General features: G+C 42.0%; 5 protein-coding genes across 5 annotated transcripts; 3 read left to right on the forward strand and 2 right to left on the reverse strand.

Moving 5' to 3' along the window:
• Positions 1-857: 857 nt before the first annotated feature.
• On the reverse strand, positions 858-4,488 carry psmb9a (proteasome 20S subunit beta 9a). The gene is made up of 6 exons (XM_034545283.1): positions 4,233-4,488; positions 4,052-4,119; positions 2,506-2,637; positions 1,836-1,965; positions 1,459-1,600; positions 858-1,268 (listed from the first exon to the last, which is right to left on the reverse strand). Exons 1-6 carry the CDS (start codon positions 4,281-4,283, stop codon positions 1,141-1,143), a joined length of 651 nt encoding a protein of 216 aa, XP_034401174.1. The 5' UTR covers positions 4,284-4,488; the 3' UTR covers positions 858-1,140.
• Positions 4,489-4,595: 107 nt separating this feature from the next.
• psmb12 (proteasome 20S subunit beta 12) lies at positions 4,596-7,224 on the reverse strand. Its single transcript, XM_034544967.1, has 6 exons — positions 7,121-7,224; positions 6,652-6,722; positions 6,324-6,455; positions 5,852-5,981; positions 5,624-5,768; positions 4,596-5,246 (listed from the first exon to the last, which is right to left on the reverse strand). Exons 1-6 carry the CDS (start codon positions 7,166-7,168, stop codon positions 5,119-5,121), a joined length of 654 nt encoding a protein of 217 aa, XP_034400858.1. The 5' UTR covers positions 7,169-7,224; the 3' UTR covers positions 4,596-5,118.
• Positions 7,179-10,360, forward strand: psmb13a (proteasome 20S subunit beta 13a). The gene is made up of 8 exons (XM_034544966.1): positions 7,179-7,327; positions 7,566-7,650; positions 7,825-7,922; positions 8,418-8,558; positions 8,654-8,769; positions 9,008-9,066; positions 9,315-9,466; positions 10,012-10,360. The coding sequence occupies exons 1-8, from the start codon at positions 7,266-7,268 to the stop codon at positions 10,121-10,123; spliced, it is 825 nt and encodes a 274-aa protein (XP_034400857.1). The 5' UTR covers positions 7,179-7,265; the 3' UTR covers positions 10,124-10,360.
• Positions 10,361-10,688: 328 nt separating this feature from the next.
• psmb8a (proteasome 20S subunit beta 8A) lies at positions 10,689-14,663 on the forward strand. The gene is made up of 6 exons (XM_034544965.1): positions 10,689-11,139; positions 11,384-11,525; positions 11,854-11,965; positions 12,664-12,793; positions 13,423-13,627; positions 14,234-14,663. The coding sequence occupies exons 1-6, from the start codon at positions 10,990-10,992 to the stop codon at positions 14,320-14,322; spliced, it is 828 nt and encodes a 275-aa protein (XP_034400856.1). The 5' UTR covers positions 10,689-10,989; the 3' UTR covers positions 14,323-14,663.
• A 2,977-nt stretch (positions 14,664-17,640) lies between these two features.
• On the forward strand, positions 17,641-22,545 carry tapbp.1 (TAP binding protein (tapasin), tandem duplicate 1). The gene is made up of 8 exons (XM_034545888.1): positions 17,641-17,805; positions 18,732-18,908; positions 19,488-19,736; positions 19,829-20,188; positions 20,371-20,694; positions 21,108-21,209; positions 21,367-21,395; positions 21,737-22,545. The coding sequence occupies exons 1-8, from the start codon at positions 17,745-17,747 to the stop codon at positions 21,746-21,748; spliced, it is 1,314 nt and encodes a 437-aa protein (XP_034401779.1). The 5' UTR covers positions 17,641-17,744; the 3' UTR covers positions 21,749-22,545.
• Positions 22,546-23,577: the final 1,032 nt, after the last annotated feature.

The raw sequence follows: 23,577 nt of genomic DNA on the forward strand, positions 1-23,577 counted from the left end.
TAGTATTTCGCCGAGCAAGCGCTAAGGAAGGCTAAACACAATGTTTATGTATTTTTTATATGCAAGTTAACACATTTTCGTTGTCTCAGCAACAATGAAACCATGCTATATGATCAATGTTAAGTGCACTGAAACTCTTTATTTTTCATTTATGAGTTTTGGGGTTTAGTTTTTTGATTACATTTCTTAGATGTGTTGCTTTTTTGCTGCAATAATTTAAATTCTGTGTGAAAGTATTCATGACATGAGGTCACAGTGACCTTTGAACCCCTCATTTGACTTATTACTCATTTCAACCTCTACAAAGACATTGCTGACCAGACCCACTCCCTCCGTTCTTATCTTTCACAATAAAAGTCCCACACATATAATATTTGCGTTTTCGTCTCATTTATTCGTGTTTCATTTGTTATTATTATTAAATTGTTGCATTTGATCAGTTGCAAAAAACAACAACAACAATAATATATCTGCATTATGAATTGGCCGCCCTGCTCTCCAAATATCTGCATTGGCCATTACAAAAACATACCTGTCAATCCACTAATTAAAACATTGCTATTAGTTTGCCAAATAATGAGTCGTCTAACAAATTTGGGAGAACAAAACACTATTTGATAAACATATTGACAATTCCATGTCGAATTCTGTGAAGCTTTCCTGAACACGGGGTGTTCAGGAAAGCTTCACACGGGGTGTTCAGGAAAGCTTCACAGAATTCGACATGGAATTGAAAGTGCCGAATTGAAAGGTGAGATGACCTTGTTAGAATCACATGTAGGGACTGACATTGAGACTCTTGTCTCAGCATTCTTTCTCCTTGGCAGACAAATCAATAAAGGTCACCTAAGGTTTATCATATTTAAGTCTCTTAATGATGAGCCACAAATGGCGTTAGGGTTTCAAATGGCCTGATATTAAACATGAAATATCTTTGTGTATCACAGAGCAATGCAATTATTTTACTTAAATTAAACTTTTGACTACAAGTATTCTTATCTAGTGTTCTTTTGGTTGATATGCTGAATTAGCTGAGAGCAGAGCCAGATGTATGTAGTGGCTGTGAGTAAAACTAATACCTAATTGCATCCTGCACAGCAGTGGTTCGGCAGACTAGAGAGGAATAAAAAACTACAAGTATCACTGATCAAAGAAGGTGGGTAAGTCATTTCCTAGAACGACTTTCTCCTCGGTGCCGTGTTCATCAATGGAGACAATAAAGGCCACACCGCCGCTGGAGCCATCGCGGTTCATTGCCAAAGACAGAGCTGCAAGAGGGGGGGCAGAAAGAGAAGAGAAGGGGGAGAAAAGTGAGGAGCGGACAACATATGTTACAAAACATAACCGAACAGAGCAGCCAGCTCTTCTCACAGTCAGTACACAAGGCAGACAATTTCTGCTTTCTCTTTCACCATCTAATAAACTGTCTGGCAACAAAAAAATAAAACAACAACTTACTGTTCACAACAAACTGCTGACACTCCTCCTTGCTCATACCCCTGCGAAACTCCGCATCAACAAACCCATAGACATAGGAGCTGCCAGAGCCTCCGACCGCAAAAGGCTGCCTCGTCAGGAGACCGCTCAGGGTTGCAAACACCTGGGAGAGGTCAAAGGGCACACTGTCTTTCTGTATGGACTCCTGTAACATCATATGCGGTGGCTAGATAGGATCGTCTTATATTCAAAGCAGGCAGCTGCAACTTCAAGGTCACTTGAGCAGAAGTTGCAGACATTCATTTTGACATTTTTAACATTTATTAACAGTAATCTTTCTTGTTTCAGGCTTGAATCTCTTCCTTTCAGACTGGAGCCATCTACATGTGTTCACTGACCTGTCCCCCATCTCTTCTGTCCCAGCCGGCCACGATGAGATGTGCCGACAGCTCCTCCTTGTACTTGTACGAGATGTTCCTCACCAGAGTGGCTGCTGAGCGAACCTGGGGGTCCTCGTCTATCTCGACACTGATGGAGGAAGACGTTGAAACAAAGCGGAACCGGATCTCCAATTAAAAACAGCGGAAGACAAACGCAGTGTGCATTGTGGTTTAGATTTATGGACGTTTTTGAAGTCCAATATAATACTGGTATGTTTGCATTTAAGCTGCCGCCGTAGCGGAGACACTGATCAATGTGAATCCTTTAAAGCTAAAATATTTCACTTGGTGGAATTTTCTGTATGGTATTTAGAATTTCTCATTTAATTTTAAAACACTTCGGCCACGGCATTTACACTGTGAAGGGAAACTGTATTATCTGAGCAATAATATGGAAACATAAAATGTGTACATTGTAAAGCCCTCTGAGGCTAATTTGTAATTTGTGATTCTTGGCTATACAAAATAAACTGAATTGAATTGAACAAAAGGTGCCAAATACACTGCAAGTTCTATTATGGACTGTTTCTCTGTGGTCGGGATCAGGAAGCGGGGGCGCCTCCAAACCGGGTTGGACTGTACCGGCCCTCGGGGGATATTTGACAAAAAAGTGAACAGGTCTGTTTACCTGTGGACATCCAGCTGGTAGTTGACTATCTCAGCGACGGTCTGAGCGTCGGCTGCAGAGCCCGACAGAGCGCAGTAGATCTTGTCATGGAGTGGAGACAGCTTGTTCATCACCCTGTTCACCACCGACGCCCTGGAGGAGGACAAGTGTGTGGGTTAATCATAGCCTCCTGTGCATATCTTACTATTTTTGTAAATTATGTTTATTCTCAAAAGTACACAGTCACATGTAATTTTCCATTGAAAAGTCCACTAAAGTTTCTACCCCCAAATTCCCCCAACACAGAACAAATCGCACTGCCGCTATTGTCAAAAAGCACATTACAGTATTAATAACTCAAGTATACAAAGTAAGTAAATGTGGTGTATTACAGACAAACAGAAACAAGTAATGAGTTTTAGAAATTGGAGATTAGTCAGGGAAGGGAGAAAGCAAGATTAATAAATAAAACTGTCCACGGCCACAGAAACGGGTTATGAATCTAATGAGAGTATTCAATTGTTCACAGTATTGTATGATCAAACCCATATTGTAATGGACTTTATAATAAATCACCTTTGACCAGATCCTCCTCAAATTGAAACAACACGTTACTTTATATTCACTTATATACAATGTATATATATTTTTTATTTTCTTTATTATTTTCTTATTTACTTTTATTAAATGTAATATGTCCTGCTCTGCTATTTTATTGTATTGTATTGTATATATTCTAACCTTGTTTGCTGCTGCTACAAATAAATTTCCCCCTGGGGATGAATAAAGTATATATCTCTATCTATCTATATCTTACCATTTACCACATACGTATGTATATATTATCACTATAGCTGCACATTTATCTGCACCTATAGTTACTTTTTGCACTTCTGGTTAGAATGTCATGGTCTCATTATCTCCAATCTAGGGACAAAAGTGTAAGGAAAGCATGTAAGGAAAGCATGTAAGGAAAGCATGTAAGGAAAGCGTGTAAGGAAAGATGTAAGGAAAGATGTAAGGAAAGCATGTAAGGAAAGATGTAAGGAAAGCGTGTAAGGAAAGATGTAAGGAAAGATGTAAGGAAAGATGTAAGGAAAGATGTAAGGAAAGCATGTAAGGAAAGCATGTAAGGAAAGCATGTAAGGAAAGCGTGTAAGGAAAGCGTGTAAGGAAAGATGTAAGGAAAGATGTAAGGAAAGATGTAAGGAAAGCGTGTAAGGAAAGATGTAAGGAAAGATGTAAGGAAAGATGTAAGGAAAGCGTGTAAGGAAAGATGTAAGGGAAGATGTAAGGAAAGATGTAAGGAAAGATGTAAGGAAAGCGTGTAAGGAAAGATGTAAGGAAAGATGTAAGGAAAGATGTAAGGAAAGCGTGTAAGGAAAGATGTAAGGAAAGCGTGTAAGGAAAGATGTAAGGGAAGATGTAAGGGAAGATGAAGAGGTGGACGGGTTTGGTGTCAGTAAGCATGAGCAGCTATCGGTGTCTTAGTAAAGACAGTATTATGCAGATAGAACTGGACACATGCAAACACCTGGTGCGCGCGCACTTGCACGCACGAACTCACCCCGCAGACACTCTGGAATCAGAGCCGAGCACGACCCCTCCATCGAACTCGATGGCGATGATGGTGGTCTACAAACAAGAGCGAGAGGTCATTCACAATTCACGACACGCACCCGCATCTGCGCGCAGGATGTCGCAGGATGTCAGCCGGCGGTTCACGTCCGTTCAGGACCTTTACTCACTCCGGTTTTCACCTCCTCGGACAGCCACTCTGGCCCCGTTTCCTCCAACATGGTGACGCACTTCTAGTAACTGACCGAAACGTGAAGGAATCCGACGTGAGCCGAAACGTTCAGTCGAGCATTCCCGGTGTTATCAAAGAGTTCTGGCGAAGCGAAATTGAAAGTGAAGTTGTTCCTCCTCTGCGACGAGCTGCGCGAGCTACGGAGGCGACCTGAAACGCGCACGCTCACCAGTGAAGAGTGGGTCCTCTTTTAGCACGGTGTGTGTGTGTGTGTGTCTGTATGATACGGGGTGCTTGGTTCAGGTTGACTATAGGGGGACACACATGTCGACGGGGAAACAGAAAGTGAGAGGACGAACAATGAGGTGTTGGAAAATGTTTATTTATATTTAAAAATGTTCCACACATAAAAAAAGAGAGAAGAAATACACAAATCGTAATCTATACCGGGAAAAGGGCAGATAGAGCCATATTTATTATGGAATTATAAGAGTTGTAAGAAGACGGTTGTGGTTTGGTATCGATTTTGTACAAACTAGTCTGCATCTTACCATAATAACAAACACGTTTTTACACCACTGTTTCCACAACCACAAGTTTTTCATTGGCAGGAAACTAATCATTTTGTGTTTTGTTCTGTGTGTGTGTGTAATAATGTTGTGTTTTCTTCTGTGTCTTTTGTTCTGTGTGTGTGTGTGTGTGTGTGTGTGTGCGTGTTTGTTTGTGTGCGCGTGTGCGTGTGCGTGTAGAATTTATGACATCCCAGTGCTATACAGTACATTATTGATTGTGTCTCAGAGATTTCAAAACAATTACTTACAAAAAGCCCCCCCCCATTCCCGCAAAAAAATTACACACAAAATGTAATTGGTTGTCGAAGACTGTCACTCATTGTGGAACTTGGGCAACTTGTTACCAGGGACAACCACGTGCTCCGCCCCGGCTTCCGTTATCACCACCAGGTGAGCCACGCCTCCGCTGACGTTGTCTCTGCCCATGGCGAGAGCGAGAGCTGTGATCCACGGAGGAAGCAGAGGGAGGGAAGAGCAGGAGAAATAAAGGTCACTTTTAACAACTGACACCATGAGGTTTGCTTATACACCTCCTCACAGCAATCAAGGCACCAACACACAATTTACTGAACTAAAAAATGGATTGGACTATTTCCCTTGTGTGCAAACAGAGGCCTTCGTCTCAGCTGACCTGTGTACCATTACATTACATTTTTAACTGTTACAAACCAAGCAAAGAGTTACTGCACACTTATTCAGATTTTCTGCTACACATTACATTATCATGGAATCCCAACCCAGTTTCACCAAAAAAACAGCCAAAACAAGTACCCACATATTTAGATTTGGGCACACAAGTAAAGTAACACGACAGTACCATTCGTAGCGAACTGGAGGCATTCCTCTCTGCTCATGTTGGGTTTGTATTTGGCGTCAACGTAGCCGTAGATGTAGGTGCTGCCTGAGCCACCGATGGTCACCGGCTGACCGATTAACATCCCACCTAGAGACACCACGTACACCTGGAGAGGGACGGGGATACCAGTAATGCAGCTACATATGGTGCTGCTTCCCTGATGTGACTGCCATCCCCACCACCTCCTACCTGTGGTCCTTTCTTCCTGTCCCAGCCGGCTGTGATGAAGCCGGCCTGCAGCTCGTCTTTGTTTTTGTAGCACAATTCTTGCAGCACCGACGCTGCTGCTATCACCAGTGGAGGGGTCCCCATCTGCACACTGTGGATGGAGAGGGGGGGGGCAGGGGTCAAGAAAGATCAGGGAGGTTCACATGTTAGTGTGTGTAAAAGAGACTTTGATTCTATTATCTTGCATTTTAAAAGATGTTGTGTCGGTAAGAACCAGTGTTACAAGTGTGTTTACTGCATGTGTGTGTGTGGGAGTCGGCGCACACACATGTATCGTGTTAGTTTGCCTGACGATGCATAATGATAATGATAATGATGTCTTCGGCATGGAGTAATAAAAATAACCCAAATGACCAGCGGGATTAATATGATTTGAATGTATCATACTGGCATAACATGTGCTGTTGTATTCATATGAAGGGTGTGTGGGCACCTGTGGAAGGACAGGTGGAACTTGGCAGCCTTGGTGACGGCCTGAGCATCTGCGAGTGAGCCAGCCATGCAGCAGTAGATCTTGTCATGAACCTGAATCACCTTGTTGATGGTTTTAGATGATACAAAATCTCTGAAGAGAGAGACAAGGACAACGAAATGAAGTAAATAGGACGTCCGGCGAGCGGTTCAGACCACAGTCACACTGACCTTTGACCACCAAATTATAATCCGTTCATCCATGACTCTAAATTTAACTTTATGCCAATTTTTGTACAAATATGTTTAACAATGTAGGCATATTCAGTGTATTGTCCCAACATCCTCACCCTCCAATGGAAGCCCTGGAATCTGACCCAATCACGACCCCTCCATCAAAAGTGGCAGCCAGGATGGTGGTCTGGGGGGAGAGGAGGAGAGTGTGGAAGGAGAGCGTTCTCATCCGCCAGCAATGAAGGAGTATTTACATTAAACATGACAGGGGATCAATGTAACACGTGGAAATACAGCATCATGACATTTATCATGGCTTCGTGTCCATTTCAGCCCCTCTGAGCAAAGTTCTGAATCTCGGGATTTAGAGTTTTTAGACTGAACATATAGAAATGTAAAGACGTAACTCATCCAGAGCTAACGTGCACACAACTCTGATATTAGAATACGCGAGATGTCGATGCGGTTTCACTTTGTGTTGGGTCACTATTCAGGTGACCACCTGTTCATCCGCGGAATCGCTTATCGATCACTTTACGCGTCGTTTAGGCAAAGGCCCTCGTGAACCGGTCCGGATTGACTCACCCCTGTGCTGACTCCTTTGACGCGTGAGTCCGCGCTGCGTTTCTCCATTTTCACAGCAAAATCGAAAGAGAAGAAGGAGGCGACGCACAGAACAGCGACCTCAGGCGCATCGGGACGCGCACAGAAGCCGCAGTCCAGTCTCCATATGGCGCTATCCAATGTCCTCCAAACTCCCGCAGCGGGGTTTAATTTCGACAACGCAGCCAGGTATGAGCTTCTGCTTCTGTCTGCTCAGCAGCATCGATTTAGAGAAGAAGAAAACTAATGCATTAAACTGTTGCTTACACTGAGCTTTCTCCGCGATCAAAAGTGAAAGTAACTTGTCTCTGCTTGTTTATCACTTTGATCCATGAAACGACATAGTGATGATGTGTTCACGGTTATTGTATAGAATACATGTATTCATAAGTTGACCCCCCTCCCCCCTTCTTCTTCCGCTCTCTAGGAATGCTGCGTTAGAGGGTCTTTTTGATGGACGGACACCTACACCTCTGAAAACAGGCACCACCATAGCAGGAGTGGTGTTCAAGGCGAGTATATAAAGCTGTGTAAATCTGTGTAAAGATATGAATGTATCAGAACATATAGTCCATAAGCCCTACATTATAGACTATTGTTTGAATGCCTTGCTCAAGTGTAAACCAAGGGTATAGTTGAATGATGATTTGAGTAATAAAGCTCCCCATCCGTCTGTGTTGGTGCAGGATGGCGTGGTTCTGGGAGCAGACACCAGAGCCACATCCAGTGAAGTGGTGGCCGACAAGATGTGCGCCAAGATCCATTACATTGCTCCAAATATGTAGTAAGTTTCCTCTACACTGAAGCCTTAACCGTACCTTCAAAATACTGTAACTGTTATCAGGCTATTATGGGTGTTCCTTTTTTGTGGACATTGTCCCATAAACCTTTACTAGTTTCCTACATATCCCAGAATTCCCTACAGTGCCCTTACTATTACTATTACTATGAGTGTTTTCCACATTAGAGTAGTTATGGCTGGAGAGTAAACACTGTGGTGACTTAATGGTCATAATCTGCTGCAGAGAGACCTGTAAATACAGTAATGACAGATTGCCCAAATGTGTGTCGTGGTTGCATTGCATTCTGAGGAAAGATTTGTTTTCGTACGATAGATTTCTGTGACTGTTGAAGCCAAACAGTTGCTGAAAAGAAGCTGTCCCTCTTTCTCTTCTCTTTAATCTTTCCCTCCCTTCCCAATTCCTGGGAGCTTTTTTCTTCTTCTTCTTCTTTTCCCTCATCTCTTCTTTGCCAATGCCTCTCTTTCCTCTCTCCGTAGTTGTTGTGGAGCAGGTACAGCAGCAGATACAGAGAAGACCACGGATCTCCTCTCCTCCAACCTCACCATCTTCTCTCTGAACAGCGGGAGGAACCCTCGTGTCATCATGGCCGTCAACATACTACAGGATATGTTGTACAGGTTTGTACACACATAAGCTTGTATCTAGGTGTGTGAAGGAGTTGAACTCACAGTTCCTTAAATAATTCCCCTGTTCTGATCTGTGTGGCCCTCAGGTATCACGGCCAAATTGGTGCCAGTCTTATACTGGGAGGAGTCGATTGCACTGGGAACCACCTGTACACAGTGGGGCCGTATGGCAGCGTAGATAAGATGCCTTATCTATCAATGGGTATGTACGCGATAGAACAACATTTTATAAGCATTGTAACACCTTCTTCTGAGATTCTTTGCCCACGGATTCTTTTGCGATGCTCTTTTCTATGTTCGCAAAACCTGTTCTATTTTATATTTGAGTATCAGATATTATACCATTTTATATCATTCACCATTATAAATAACATTTGAATTTGCTGCAGTTATGCATTTGATTCCCTCTCAGGCTACATTCAATCTGTTTAATCACGCAGGATCTGGGCATCTGGCGGCTCTCGGGGTTCTAGAGGACGGGTATAAACCTGACCTGGAGGTACGCCACCTGCATGTTGTTACATAAAGTATATATGTATATATATATATATATACATGATAGTCTTGATCATTTAGATAATTTCACGTATAGTTGGGCATCTTTAATTGAATAATTGCTGTGTGGTGGACCGTATAGGCTAAACAATGTTCAAAAACATTCATTCCAGTCGCTATTATATTACCAAATAGAACAAAATGGAAGAATGTGTCAGTATTTTGGGAATACCAATCTCGTAACTCTCTCAGCTGGACAAAGCGAAGGAGCTGGTATGTGTTGCCATCCACACGGGCATCATGAGTGACCTCGGCTCAGGCAACAACATCGACATCTGTGTCATCACCAGACAAGGAGTGGACTACATCAGACCGTACCAGGTGTCCGAGTACCAAGACAAAAGGTAGGAGTGGGACTTTAATCGAGATCTGCTCTCTGGACGGATTCTTAAGGCAGGATTTAGCAGGATTTAGTCGTCTGGTGGTGAGGTTGCAGATATCTTCCCCTCCCTTTCCAAGTGTATCAGAAAACTATGGTAATGAACACATGAAGGCTCTCTCTAGAGCCAGTATTCAGTTTGTTCGTTCTGGGCTTCTGGTCGTGCAACATGGCGGACTCCGAGAAGAGGATCCGCTCCCTATGTAGACATGAAGGGCTCATTCGAAGATAACCAAACACAATGATAATTTCTAGTGATTATACACTAATGAACACATAGCTATGAATATTACGTTCCATTACTTCCAACAAATACCTCTAACCCCTCCTTTAAAAGAGGAGATTATGTTGAACAATGTCTGCAAATCAGATTTCCTTCTCAAAGAGTGCCGAACATTTTATGGGATTGCGCATTAACTCTTTTGCGTGTGTTTGTTTGTGACTTACATCTAACCAGGAAGCTTTTTAATTATTACATTCAGTCCATCCATCTCTTCCTCTCTCCTATAGGAAAACAAAATACAAATATGGTCCAGGCACAACCCCGGTTCTGACAGAGAAAGTAGTCCCCTTAAAGCTGGAGGTGGTAGAGGAGGCCGTGCAGCCTCTGGACACAGCCTGAGCCACGATACACGTCACACCGTATACACACCACAGTTAGCACCCAAGTGGAAAGTCTTTGATTTCATGGCATTGTCATACACTCATTTTTAAATGCAAGCAGTGAACAAATCTCAGACATTTGATGAACATTGGCATCACGTTTCCTAAGCTTTACTGTGATGTGGCAGGAATACTATATTTGTAGTATGACTGTAACATGTGGAATAATAATTAAAAAGATCTTTGAATGAAATTCTATTTGACTCCTGTTGCTGTTTCTTTTCATGTTTTGTCATTATTTACTGAATGTATTACTAATATAATATATCAAGCCCCAAACAGCAGCGCTGTACTTCTGATGAAGAGCCAATAAAAAAGAAGGGCATATATGTAATGTAGGTGTCATAACACGTCATTGACAGGTCATTAAGTAGATACAGTGTATTTTTATAAATATGAAAAAGCAAACACGCATTAATAATGGTATTGACCTCTGCTGGCTTCCCCAAACCTGAACGCTGCTTTTCTGCGTAGACACTGATGACGAGCCACACACAGTGCTCTCCTATTGGTCGATGAGTTATCTTTTTTAATTTACAGTAAGATGAATGTCACAGAGTCTTGTTTTTATTTCTGTTTATATACATTATCCGTTTAAGTTATAAGAAAAATGTATTCATACACAGTTACTGGTCGATGTCGTGTAGCTGACATGTTTGCGTGCCGGACCGGACAACAATGAAATAGCTTGGGAACCTTTCACTTTCGGATTCTTCGTCCCGTGTAGGAAACTATCCGTGACGCTTCTTCAGTCGCCTCCGTCACTTTTGAAAACGTAGCACCTAAACTGTAGTAGAATATAATTAGAAAATAGTTTCATACATCATGGCTCTTTTACAAGTATGTGGTTTTACGCCTTACGCTGAACTCCGTGGACAGATTCTTCCAGCGGGACAGACGCACCTCGTTGACCGAACCAACCACTACAGTTTCGGGACCAATACTCAGGAGTTTGCTGTACCTCTGGGTGTAGACGTGAGTATCATTTCAAAATAAATACTCTGCATCTTACCCGGTGCTGTGGTTCAACTTGTTTTACGCGTCTGTGGGTTTCAGTGTTTGGCGCACGGTTGTTTGCGTCTCATGAAATGTAATATCACGCATTCTATCGCAAGCACGCACACACACACACACACACACACACACACACACACACACACACACACAGTGCCATTACACATCATGCTCATCACTGAGATCTTCTTTGGTTTCATTCTAGCCCTCAGGGTTTCTCAAATCCTGCAACCGTGAAGGTGGTGTGTGTATCGACCTGAACCACGGTACGACCACCCTGGCCTTCAAGTTCAAACATGGAGTCATCGTGGCTGTGGACTCCAGAGCCTCAGCAGGCCGTTACTTAGGTAAATAGGCAAGACCTGGGTGGGCATGTTATTACTTCTTATGCAGCCTTGGGAAAGGATAGAAAAGGTGGGACTGCACAGAATGTGATGTGGTGTGTTAGCTTCTGTAAAGGAAAGGAAGGAGTTATAGAGGGAGCTGTCAGTCATATTGCCCAGCCGCCACCAACATGCATCATATCAAAAAGAGTCTCATCAACTCAAGGAACAAAGGTCTCAAAGAGGTGTGGAGCTTTGAAATGTAACATGCAGTAACCATGTGTAACCAATGTAACCAATGTGCTGCTACACTGGGCTAGTTCATGCTTTAACCTGTGTGACGGCTCTGCAGCGTCCAACGACGTCAACAAGGTCATAGAGATCAACCCCTACCTGCTGGGCACCATGTCGGGCAGCGCCGCTGACTGCCAGTACTGGGAGAGACTCCTGGCCAAGGAGTGCAGGTCAGTCATGCAGCGTTTTGAATATTGATCTGTCAGTCCCGTTTGTCATTTCATGTTCTGTGCACCTGTGTATGACACTGCTTGTATTGATATGTCAAATGTGTTAGGAAGTTGCATGCACAGTCAAGTAAAGTATCTGGTCAAGGACAGGAACAGGAGAAAGCTCCGATCTGATTGAGCTGTCCCCGTTTGAGTGGAGCAAAGAGGTTCGGTGGTTAGGACTGGAACTCCCAAGCCTGGGTCCTGGGTTTGAATCCCACATAGGACATCTGAGTCCAACTGAAATGAAGAACTACATTTCACAATCACATGAATTCATCTTTACAGTCATTTTTATCACAAATATCTTTGTGAGAAACTGATTCGATTTTGGTGGTCAAAGGTCACTGTGACCTCACAACATTTTTTTTTTCACCATAACTAAGAATTATTTAGCTAATTATGAAGACTCCACCAAATGTTTAATAGGATAAAATGATGCAGTGGTGATATTTTGGACAGACATGGATGTAAACTTCAACATGACGGGTTGACGCAGTGAGGGGCTGATTCTAGTTTTTAAATGAAAGCATGCATAAAACACTTTCACAGTCAAATACAAGTATTACAAAGTCAGTATTCCTATAAACTCAGGAGGAATATCAGCAGCATTTCCTTGCAGTCTTGACATGATTTGTTTGATCATTTCGTCCATCAAGGCTGTACAGGCTGAGGAACAGGCAGAGGATCTCTGTGGCTGCTGCCTCCAAGCTGCTGTGCAACATGATGCTGGGTTACAGAGGCATGGGCCTCTCTATGGGAAGCATGATCTGCGGATGGGACAACGAGGTGAGCTGTGGGTTTGTGTGGATGAGACTGTGAAAAACGTTTGCAGGGATCACCAGATGTAACCTCTGGTAACTGGAAGGGGCCCTCGGAGAGCGCAGACCTCCGCCAAGGTCATACCCCCCCTCCGCCATGGTCATGCCCCCCCCTCCCAATGTTAACGAAAGGGAAAAATAGTTAATGTATCCGCCCAGTGATTCAGATCCGCTCCAGAAAGCATTGGATTCCTTGTTGACCCATGCTACGCCCTTACACCAAGTGGCATGAAAATAGGACCAGTAGATTTAACAATAAACAACCATAATCTCTTTGGCGGAGGTCAGAAAAACGTTAAAACCACAAAATATTTAAATAATGCCTGCATATCACACATGACATTTTTAACCACATGGCTCTGAAACCACCAGCTGGCCTGTATCTCAAAACACATGCATTAAAGTTGCCAATCATTTCTTAAAGAGTCAGGTACACCCTCATTGATGGAGCAGCTCATTGGAAACGAGATTTGAAAATATTTCCCAAAGTGCCTGTTATTTTATTATTGTCCTGCCTCGTTGTGGGACGTAGTGTACGGTTGCATTCTCAACATAGCTTGTTGTTTTGAGCCTGTACATAACATGTGTGCCCTCCAGGGCCCTGGTCTGTACTACGTGGACGACCAAGGGACGCGTCTGTCCGGCCCCATGTTTTCCACCGGCTGTGGAAGCAGCTTCGCCTACGGTGTGGTGGACAGCGGCTACAGGGATGACATGTCGGTGGAGGAGGCGTATGAGCTGGGCCGCCGGGGCATCGCTCACGCGACACACAGGGACGCCTACTCTGGAGGGGTGGTCAACAGTGAGTAGACTCTGAGAACGCTCCCCAGCTTTGCTTGAATTGTAATCCCGTTAGTGATCCTCTGACCTTTCATGTAATATCAACATACGGTCAACATTAAGTTAGTCCTTCAGTTTATGACCAATAAACCTACATGTATTTTTGCACAAAATACATGGAGATCAATGCACATTCAGGCAAAAAATAAATACATGAACAACAGTACAGATGATAAAATAACCCAAGGGGCACAAGACCCGAGATAATAACATCAACAAGAACACACAAACAAGGGCTCTCCCGCAACCCCAAAACACACACACATCAACTCTGTTACAAGCGTTCTTCTGCACAGGCTTCACAAGAAAAGGAATAAATGAACGCAACCAAACAAAAAGCGACAACATGTCGAAGCACTGAGTCGACCTATAAACTCAAACCCCGCCCCCTTTCTCCTCTCCTCCCCTGTCTGTCTCTTCTGATACTTTTCATATAGATGCATACAAAAAATGACTGAATGCGATAGAGCCATGAACTGTATAAAGCCGTGGTCAGTGAGCACTGAAATCGTCCTTTGTGTGTACATCCGTGGTAATACGTGTGTGTTTTGTGTGTGTGTTTGTCTAGTGTACCACATGCAGGAGGATGGCTGGATAAAGGTGTGTAAGGAAGACGTGTCAGAGCTGATCCACCGCTACAGGAAGGGAATGTTCTGAATGTTCACAACTGGAAATACCACCAAATTTCTTTCCAAAGCCTTTTTTTTATGACAACTATTCCAAGATGAAATTCAAGTGTGTCGTCCGTTTCTGAGTTTGTCTCCATGAAACGTCAGAGCACGAAATGCTTTAGAACCATTTCTCTCCTGACACATAAACCTAAAATGTGCAGTCATCAAACTGTAAGGATCTTTGTTGGGTATTTTTATTCTCTATATTATGTAGTGCAGGTACTGTGTTTGTTGATTATCACAAGGTTATGTGTAGTTTGTGTTCACCAGACAAATAATTAGTTTAAATAATCCCTTAAATAAAAGCTCAATTATCTTCATCTTAAACAGTCTTTGATTATGTTTGTTTTCTTTCACTTGAGTTCAACTTTAAAGGTCACATAATGCTAGCAGTAATTTAAATACATTTATATATTTATTTAAAAATACATTTAAGACCAAAGGCCAAACAAAGTATCTCAGCTATATTAATGATGCATAGTATTAATGCTATATACCACAGGTGTCAAACACAGGGGCGTTTGTAGGATTCCAAGAAAGGGGGTCTAAGCCCCAAGGGGAGTGTCATCCTTGTGAATGTGTGTAAATCTTTCTTGGGGCCCCTGATATCCATTGTTTCTGACAGTTCATAGATCGGTTCAATCAGAAGAGTGATTTTGCTTTGTAGTTTTGCTTCATTCAGTATATGATAACACAAGAATTTCAGGGTCTTAGTGATATTTTATGCTCATTTGGACACTATCACTGAGATAAAGATGAACTAGTTCAGTGTCAAATATATCATTCAATGGAAAAAAATATTATAATAATCTATATTAACGCAAAGAATAGAGAGATGTCGATAGTTATTTCTTGTATTTCGAATTGGCTCGTTCATACTCTCACTCACTGGAGACAGTTTCTAACTTCTCTTTCATTTGCCTCAAGTAAACCTGAATGTAAGCAGGTAACACTCGTTAACTACAGACAGACACATTCTGTATCTACCTGGACTTACAGGTAAACCTGAATGTAACCAGGTAACACTCGTTAACTACAGACATACACATTCTGTATCTACCTGGACTTACAGGTAAACCTGAATGTAACCAGGTAACACTTGTTAACAACTACAGACAGACACATTCTGTAACTACCTGGACTTACAGGTAAACCTGAATGTAACCAGGTAACACTTGTTAACAACTACAGACAGACACATTCTGTAACTACCTGGACTTACAGGTGAACCTGAATGTAAGCAGGTAACACTCGTTAACAACTACCAACAGACACATTCTGTAACTACCTGGAGGTCCTAGTGCCAGGGGATTATAGCGTTAAGTATGATGATGGGCTATTGGATTGTAATTTGAAGGGGGAGAAAACATAACGCACACACATATGTAGCATGTTAGAGTCCATATCAGAAACAACAATTTAATCAAAAATTAAAATAAAAACTTTTAAAGCCAATAATGCCAATTATTTGGGGGGGCTGAAGAACATTTTTTTTGTTGGGGGAGAGGGCTAAATCCCCCCTAAAATAGGCCTAACGACGCCCCTGGTCAAACACAAGGCCCGCGGGCCGCCACGTCCTTTTTTGTGGCCCGTGACGGCTTGAAAAACATATGATAACCTTTTCTTAAAAGAATGTTAGAAAAAATCCTGTGCTTTTATTTTGGGAAGCAGAGTTAATAAGGTGCAATGGAGAGATGTAAATTCATCCATAAGGAGAGAGAGAAGAGGAGATAGGTGCTCAGTGTATCCTAAAACATCCCCCAGCAGCCTATAAGCCTATAGCAGCATATCAAGGGGCTGGACCAGGGCAAACCTGATTCAGCCCTAACTATAAGCACTATTAAAGAGGAAAGTCTTAAGTCTATTCTTAAATGAGGTGACTGTGTCTGCCTCCTGGACTGAAAGTGGAAGCTGGTTCCATAAAAGAGGAGCTTGATAACTGAAGGCTCTGGCTCCCATCCTACTTTTTAGGACTCTAGGAACCACAAGTAGCCCCACATTTAGTGAGCGCAGCTCTCTAGTGGGGCAATATGGTACTACAAGCTCCTTAAGATATGATGGTGCATCACCAATCAAGGCTTTGTAGGTGAGGAGAAGAATTTTAAATGTGATTCTTGATTTTACAGGGAGCCAGTGCAGAGCAGCTAATACAGGAGTCATGTGATCTATTTTCTTAGTTTTTGTGAGTACACGAGCTGCAGCATTCTGGATCAACTGGAGGGATTTAAGAGACTTATTAGAGCAGCCTGATAATAAGGAGTTGCAGTAATCTAGTCTGGAAGTAACAAACGCGTGAACCAGCTTTTCTGCATCTTTTTGAGACAAGATGTGCCTGATTTTTGAAATGTTACGTAGATGAAAAAATGCAATCCTTGAGATTTGCTTAACGTGGGAGTTAAAGGACAAGTCTCGGTCAAAGATAACGCTGAGAACCACTGCCCCAGACCACATCTGTCACACATGTTCTGAGCAGCTCACTATTTGTTGGACCAGAGTTATGTCCTTCTCAAATGTGACAAAAAAGCTTTGAACAAAGTTAATTTAATAACGTGTCTTTGATCTTTGATAACAGTAATGTGGTTTATAATAAATATAATTTAATGGATTTATTTTATAATATTATAGAAATGTGCTTATATATATTTTTACATTTATATAAATGCATGTACAACATTTACACTCGAATAAAGAATAATCAAATGCAAAAACAGTAATTTAACAACATGCTTGGGAGTAGTTACATTTATATCAATCTCTCCCTTTGTTTTAGTTGTATTTTACAGGTCAGAGACACGTCTATTTAGTCTCTGAGACAATGGAGAATACTAAATATTAAATTCATGGTAGCTACTAGAATCACTACATGAAGAATGTGTTGACAAGAAACAGAATTTAAAAATGGTCTCTCATTATGATCCTTGAAATCAATAAAGTGAAGATCACACAGCTTACAGGACAAAGGGTAGTCAAAGCACAGCAACAATATTCATGTGTGGAGCTCCAGTCACAGATGGGTACGGGGATGGAATCACAACAAGACACAGAAAAAAAGGCAAGCAAACTATTTACACAACTGGAAAATAAAAGATGCATTATTGTGTGGCTCAGGGCGCCATCTAGCGGCCGAGCTGAAGAACTTCACATTACAAAGTTCGAACTATTTAATTATTGTCATTATTAAGTTCTTATCAAAACCTTGTCTTTAAGTTTTCAGTTAATTTTATTTTCAGTTATAACTTAACCTACGATGTCGCCAGTTGTGGATTATGGCAGATTTATTTTGAAAGGGTGAGCTGATGTGTTCACAGTGAAAGTGAAACTAAAAGAAGCCGGAGTTGAAGGGGAAGCCCAGCAGCTACTCTGTGTGTGGACAGCAGCACAGTCAGACAGCAGAGACCAGACACGGCCATGACGAACTTCTCCACCATCTGCAAGCTGTGCCTGGTGGCAGCGACCTGCTTCATCAAAGGTAGGCTGAGCTAGGCTATCTGTCGTGTTTTATTCAAGCATAAATACAAAATGTCTGTCGGTATACGGTACACACGAAATACAGCCTTCTTGTATGAACTCATATCGTTAATGGCAGATATGATGTGCCTTTATGCATACTAATATGAGAGAAAGTCAATACCTAGAGCAACACATATGTCTATAAGCATAACTTGACAATAGAGAAGTGTGCAAAACGACTCTCACTTTCACTTTCAAACTATTAAAGGATAGTTACATGTGCTTGTTCGTCGGAATCTTCATATGCCGAATGAATTAAGCTTGACATCCATCCAGGTAATATAAGGTGTCACGTGTCCTGTCCATCGCGTACTTTACACTTGAACAGAGGTTCAATGAGGGTACATTTCAGAGGGGACCTTGGTGCGAAGCGTTCAGCGCAGCAGCGCCCTCTGGCGGCCGACACTGTTAACGCCCAGCATCAAGAGAGGAAACAACTCGAGGTCTCAGTCACTTAATCCACTGAGACAACTGAAGAACACAACACTGAGCTTTCTACAGAACTCTGTAGGAGAAGCAGTCAACTCCAGCGTTTCTGGCTCCCTCGTCCTACCTTTGCTTTAATGTTTTGTCTGTTCGGGTTTGATTAATGCAGTGCCCTAATGCATGTCATTGCCTCTGTAGTTTGTATCCCTGTGACATCAACTACTGCAACATGCCTTATTTTACATAAATGGTAGATCAATTCTATAAAAGGTTATGGAAGGATACTAGAGACACAATGGTTTATTGGTCAATATTAAGAGTTGGATCGGTGCCACTGAATAATATAACATGCTCTGGATTATATTATCAGAATATAGTGTAATCTGACTATTATATTACAGTTCCACAGTGTTTTTTTTAATTTTATTGTTCATTTCTTGTTAAATCTGTTTTCCAAAGCGTGCAGCAGCAGCTGTCCGGTGTTAGAGTGCTGGTTTGTGCAGGAGAAGACGGGTCGAGGAGGTTTATCTGCAAATCAGGAGACATCCCTGCTTCACATCAGAACAGACAGCCACACTGCAGAGACCCAGCCGGCTCCCTCCGACATCCCCCCCGACAGGGTCTACTTTATCACCGGTCAGTTCAAACCGGCACGTAGAGAGGGAGTGTGTATTTTGCATTCTATATACACTGGGTGTAATTCAGCGTGTGTGTGTGTATGTGTGTGTGTGTGTGTATGTGTGTGTGTGTATGTGTGTATGTTTGTGTGTGTGTGTGTGTGTGTGTGTATGTGTGTATGTTTGTGTGTGTGTGTGTGTGTGTATGTGTGTGTGTACTATTTTGTGTAACTTCAATGTAAATGGAGAGCATCAAATAGATACTTGACACAAATGCAGCAATCCCCTAATTCCCTAGCTATGTATTCTCTGCATCCTATACTTTTCTTTTTCTTTTTTATGGAATTAAACATATCTTTCTTGTTTTGTATTACATCAATAATACAGATATATGGGTTTAGTGTTGCTTAATTTCATAATCTTTCTTTTTTTTCAAGCTTAAAACTTTAATTTCTCAGCCAGGTATTCCGTAATTGATTCAGAAGTTATCAAGAAAAGGGTGAAACAAATTATAATGAAAACCTTTTTAATCAGACCTTGTATGTATCTCTCTGCATGTGTGATCCACATGTGACCCGTCTGACTCCTGTCTCCTCAGACCCAGCTGCCACTCTCTGCCACCGCTCTCTCAATCCCCCCAGAGGCTCAGTGGAGAAGCCCCGATGTGAGATGATCCCCTTCCTGCCGCAGCCTTCCACCCTCAAATGGGTCGCTCCCCTCACAGACTCCGCCTCCAGCCCCATTTACCTGCAGGCTGATTGGTTTTCCACTTCCCTTCAGGGCCTCAACAGACAGCTGGCCATTTCCACTGTCACGCGTGCTCCCACAGCAACCAAAGAGCATGATGGTAATGATGATCTGTTACCGAGAGCCTGGTTGAGAACATGGTTGAAATGCAATACACCAAAATATAATTGATTTGACTCTCTGTCTCCTCAGTGGTCCTGAGCGTGACCAGTAAAACCGTCTTCGTGCAGTCCAGACTCGGGAAACCAGTGTTGCTGGATTGCGGCTTCTGGGTCGACCCCTCCTCGCCTCTGTCCGGGTCTGGTTTTGCCGTAGAGTGGCGCTACCAGTTCCGAGGTGATGGACGCTTGGTTCTGGCCTACGACGGCAAAGCGGACCGCTTGGCCAAAGCACAAGAGGAAGGGGCCACACTGGACTTCGACGGTTTGCACCAGAAAGGGAATGCGTCCCTGATCCTGCCGGAGGCTAAAGTGCATCACTCTGGGATGTACATTTGCACGGTGTATCTGCCCTACCTTGTGGCCCAGGTGGCGATGGAGCTTGAGGTTGTCGGTGAGGGAAAGGGGAAGCTGTTATTGTTTAGTATCTGCTGTCATACAACACTGAAAATGATCAGATTATTCTGTCTGGAAATTAAGGGCACATAAACTCCAGAAGAACCTAGATTCCATTTAACCAGATTGTCGTTAAAGTTCTCTTCCTCTCTTCCCTTTTTTCCTCCCCCTTCTCCCCAGAACCTCCATCCCTCTCCATCCACCCGTCCCCTCTGCCCCTCACTGTTTCCGGCCAGACTTTGACCATCCAGTGTGAGGCGTCCGGCTTTGTCCCCCTCTCCATGGAACTGAGCTGGGAGTTTAAAGGCACCGATGGGAAGTCCAGACCTCTGGGGTCAGGCAGCGTGACGGGCCACAGGCAGGCCTGGGATGGGACCTATAGCCAGAGCACCAGGCTGGAGCTCGACACAACGAAGCTGGACCTGGGCCGAGGAGGGGAGGTCACCTGTGTGGCTGTCCACCTTGGAGACCCGCGACAAGCCAGCGTGACCCTCAATGTCATTGGTAATGATGAAGAACTTGAACTAAGTAGAGGACAGGTGGAGATTGCTCATCGGCAGTAATGGATGAATTAGAGGCAGGTGCATCAATGTAAAACTGTCCAGATATTATTTGGGATTTTAGGTTATTATAATATACTATATGTTGTGTTTTCCTGGTTTTATAGGAAGCACCGCAGTCATGTGATGCCGTTGTCCTTTTTACAAGGTGCATTATGTGCGATCTGGCCATAGTGTGAAACGTTGAAAAACAAGATCTATCATTATCAACAGAGGCCGGAGAAGTAGAACACACTCATGAATGGAAAAGCTCATCCTCTTTAAGATATTTTCAATGAAGATTAGATTATTTTGACACATCTGCTTTATGTGATGGTGCTGGTGGATTAAGTAACTCTTAAAATGAATTACTTTCAGGGTTCAGCTCCCCCTCCATTGAGGACTCGATGGCGATGGTGGGGGTAGCGCTGGTGCTCTACGGTCTTATCAAGTTCGTCTCTTGGACCTTCACCAGCTCAGGTAACAAATAATCCAGAAAGAAGGCTATACTGACTGTAATAATTGTCTGCACCTGTTTAATTATTTAAAACGGCAAGACAGATTGATGCTGTCTCACCATTTGAATTTAAAAAGTTCCATTTCTAAATTTGACTTTTTATCTTTTCACTGCACGCAGGCTCAGATGAGGCTGTTCAACAAGACAAGGTAATGTTCACAAAATGTACAATTTTTTAAATAGTCATGTTTTGGCAACAAACTACAGATATTAACATGTAGAAAGCCAGTAGGAAGTCCAAAAGTCTTTGTAAACCAGAAGGATGAAATGTCCCTGGTTTATAAACTAAAGTCCAATATACCAACACCGTTAGAAATGATGGCAGTCTCCTGTGTGTACCTGCTAGAAAGGCAGGTTGTAAGAGCTGATGTGATCCAGAAAATAGAAATGATTGTGAGCCACTTGTCCACTTGTACTTTATTATAACCCTGGAGCTGCCCCTGGGTGTTTGGCATGTCTCCTTTCAATTAAAACTTTCTTCCATTTCCAGAAAGACAAGTAAAGAAGAGCGAAGTGAACTGCTGTGGAAGCGTGGCACTGACCCAACAAACCTGTCTGTTTTGATATTTAGTAGGATGGGCTTTCAGAAGGGACTCTCCTCCTGTTCAAGCAGACAGTTATGTATTTTTGTTTAAAGCTATCGTGGTAAATCTTTCTTAACTTAAAATGTATTTTTCACATTTTTCCAGTTCTGCCGGGGTATCAGTGAGAGAGGGCTTATGCTCAATCTAAACATGTTTTTTTGTGATATTTCTTTCACTTTAAAGCAAAAATAGTTGTTATATCATACTGTCCTCCCCCTGTTTCCATATTGTATCTTGTCATGAACACTGGAGAAGTTTTAGAAACCTCGAAGACTTTTAAAATGGTGTTGATATATCAGCTTCAATTTGAAGATGTTAGTGCTTCCATATGATCCTTTTGTAATTGATCCAGGACAGTAAACTTAATATTAGACTAAACTGTCCAAACCCACAAAGAGAATGCTGTTTTTGTAAATGTAGAAAAAATAATGTATGCATATATTCTGACGTTTTTGTTACGTGTGTGTGTGTGTGTGGTATTGCTCTAATTGCGTGTCGGTAGGAGCGATGCTCCACCAGCCTTGGCTAATTAATGTATTATTAAACTTATTTAGAGGTTAATGAAAGCACATAGTTCTACCGCACGGAAAATCTAAATTTGTGTTTAGAATTTTAGGATTACAATTAAAGTCTGCATTTGAAATTTAAAAAAAACATGCTGCCTCCAGTTTCCTGTTTTGAAATGATCATCAAGAAAATAAACTGGAAATAGTCACGTGTTTATTAATGATCGCATAATGGGGAAAATGTGTCTTCTTAGATTAATTAATATGGAAGTAATTTAACAGACTCTTGTTTTTATTCCACAGGGATGAGGCATACTTAGAAATAAAACCCCTTTGTGATCATAGTTTGAGTGTGGTAAGGTACAAAGTGAAAAAGTTAATTGACGATCCAATTAAGTGAAACTCAAGCTAGCTTTAATGAGAAAGTGTGATTTTCGTTGTCCTTTTCAGAATAAAACTACACGGGGAACGTTTTGTTTTGGAGAGCTGTTTTTAACCTAAACATATGTAATCTTCTACAGACAGAATAGAGAGACATAAAACAAACGAATGAAAGTATACATTAAACAACTGTTTAATATGAACAACCCGCCATACAATAATGATTTATCATTTATCAATCATTATCAAGTCATTATTAAAAACATCTAAAGTATGAAAATATGTCAAGGTTGGGGAAAACAAATGTCTTTCATTTGAAATCTATGAGATTTGAAATCTGAGATTAACTTAACTTCTTTATTTTGACCATATTTTTTTGTTTGATTTAAGTTAGATCATTAAAATTGTAATTTGTGTTTGATACAACGTTAATAATTTATATAACTTCAACTTTCGGTTTTAATCAACTGTTATATTGGTTTTAATGCACTTCCTGGATATCTACTTTTGTTTTAAAAAATTAAATCAATATGTCCCAATCCCAATCTCCACGGTCTTTGAGGCGCGCTCAAGACAGCCCTAAGCCCTCAAGGACTTGAGTGTTTGAGGGCTCTGGCAGACATTTTGAGCCCTTTATGAACCCTGTCCATAAGTCAGCATTAGATGCCGACTTTGGCTAAGAGAATTACCCACAATTCATTGCAATGTGACGTTAAACATGCCAATGGAAGCATGAAGACATACAAAAAAAAGATAAACAAAGGAGGGCACAGCCCAATAAATTACATTTACACAACAACATTAAGGATTAAAGATGGAACAGAAAAACACATGAAATCAGTGGAATGCAAGCAGAAATT

This window comes from Cyclopterus lumpus, chromosome 11 (genome assembly GCF_009769545.1).
Source record: "Cyclopterus lumpus isolate fCycLum1 chromosome 11, fCycLum1.pri, whole genome shotgun sequence".
Taxonomy (NCBI): Eukaryota; Metazoa; Chordata; class Actinopteri; order Perciformes; family Cyclopteridae; genus Cyclopterus; species Cyclopterus lumpus.

Coding starts and splice junctions, on each gene's coding strand:
- psmb12 (XM_034544967.1), bottom strand. CDS start 7,168: ATGGAGAAACGCAGCGCGGACTCACGCGTCAAAGGAGTCAGCACAGGG. Junction 6,456..6,651: donor TCCAGGGCTTCCATTGGAGG/GTGAGGATGTTG, acceptor CTCTCTCTTCAG/AGATTTTGTATCATCTAAAA. Junction 5,769..5,851: donor ACAGGAAGAAAGGACCACAG/GTAGGAGGTGGT, acceptor GTCCCTCTCCAG/GTGTACGTGGTGTCTCTAGG.
- psmb8a (XM_034544965.1), top strand. CDS start 10,990: ATGGCTCTTTTACAAGTATGTGGTTTTACGCCTTACGCTGAACTCCGT. Junction 11,526..11,853: donor CTCAGCAGGCCGTTACTTAG/GTAAATAGGCAA, acceptor ACGGCTCTGCAG/CGTCCAACGACGTCAACAAG. Junction 11,966..12,663: donor CTCCTGGCCAAGGAGTGCAG/GTCAGTCATGCA, acceptor TCGTCCATCAAG/GCTGTACAGGCTGAGGAACA.
- psmb9a (XM_034545283.1), bottom strand. CDS start 4,283: ATGTTGGAGGAAACGGGGCCAGAGTGGCTGTCCGAGGAGGTGAAAACC. Junction 4,120..4,232: donor CCGAGGAGGTGAAAACCGGA/GTGAGTAAAGGT, acceptor TCTTGTTTGTAG/ACCACCATCATCGCCATCGA. Junction 1,966..2,505: donor TACCAGCTGGATGTCCACAG/GTAAACAGACCT, acceptor TTCCTCCATCAG/TGTCGAGATAGACGAGGACC.
- tapbp.1 (XM_034545888.1), top strand. CDS start 17,745: ATGACGAACTTCTCCACCATCTGCAAGCTGTGCCTGGTGGCAGCGACC. Junction 17,806..18,731: donor AGCGACCTGCTTCATCAAAG/GTAGGCTGAGCT, acceptor TGTTTTCCAAAG/CGTGCAGCAGCAGCTGTCCG. Junction 20,189..20,370: donor GATGGAGCTTGAGGTTGTCG/GTGAGGGAAAGG, acceptor CCTTCTCCCCAG/AACCTCCATCCCTCTCCATC.
- psmb13a (XM_034544966.1), top strand. CDS start 7,266: ATGGCGCTATCCAATGTCCTCCAAACTCCCGCAGCGGGGTTTAATTTC. Junction 7,328..7,565: donor AATTTCGACAACGCAGCCAG/GTATGAGCTTCT, acceptor TCCGCTCTCTAG/GAATGCTGCGTTAGAGGGTC. Junction 9,067..9,314: donor GGTATAAACCTGACCTGGAG/GTACGCCACCTG, acceptor TAACTCTCTCAG/CTGGACAAAGCGAAGGAGCT.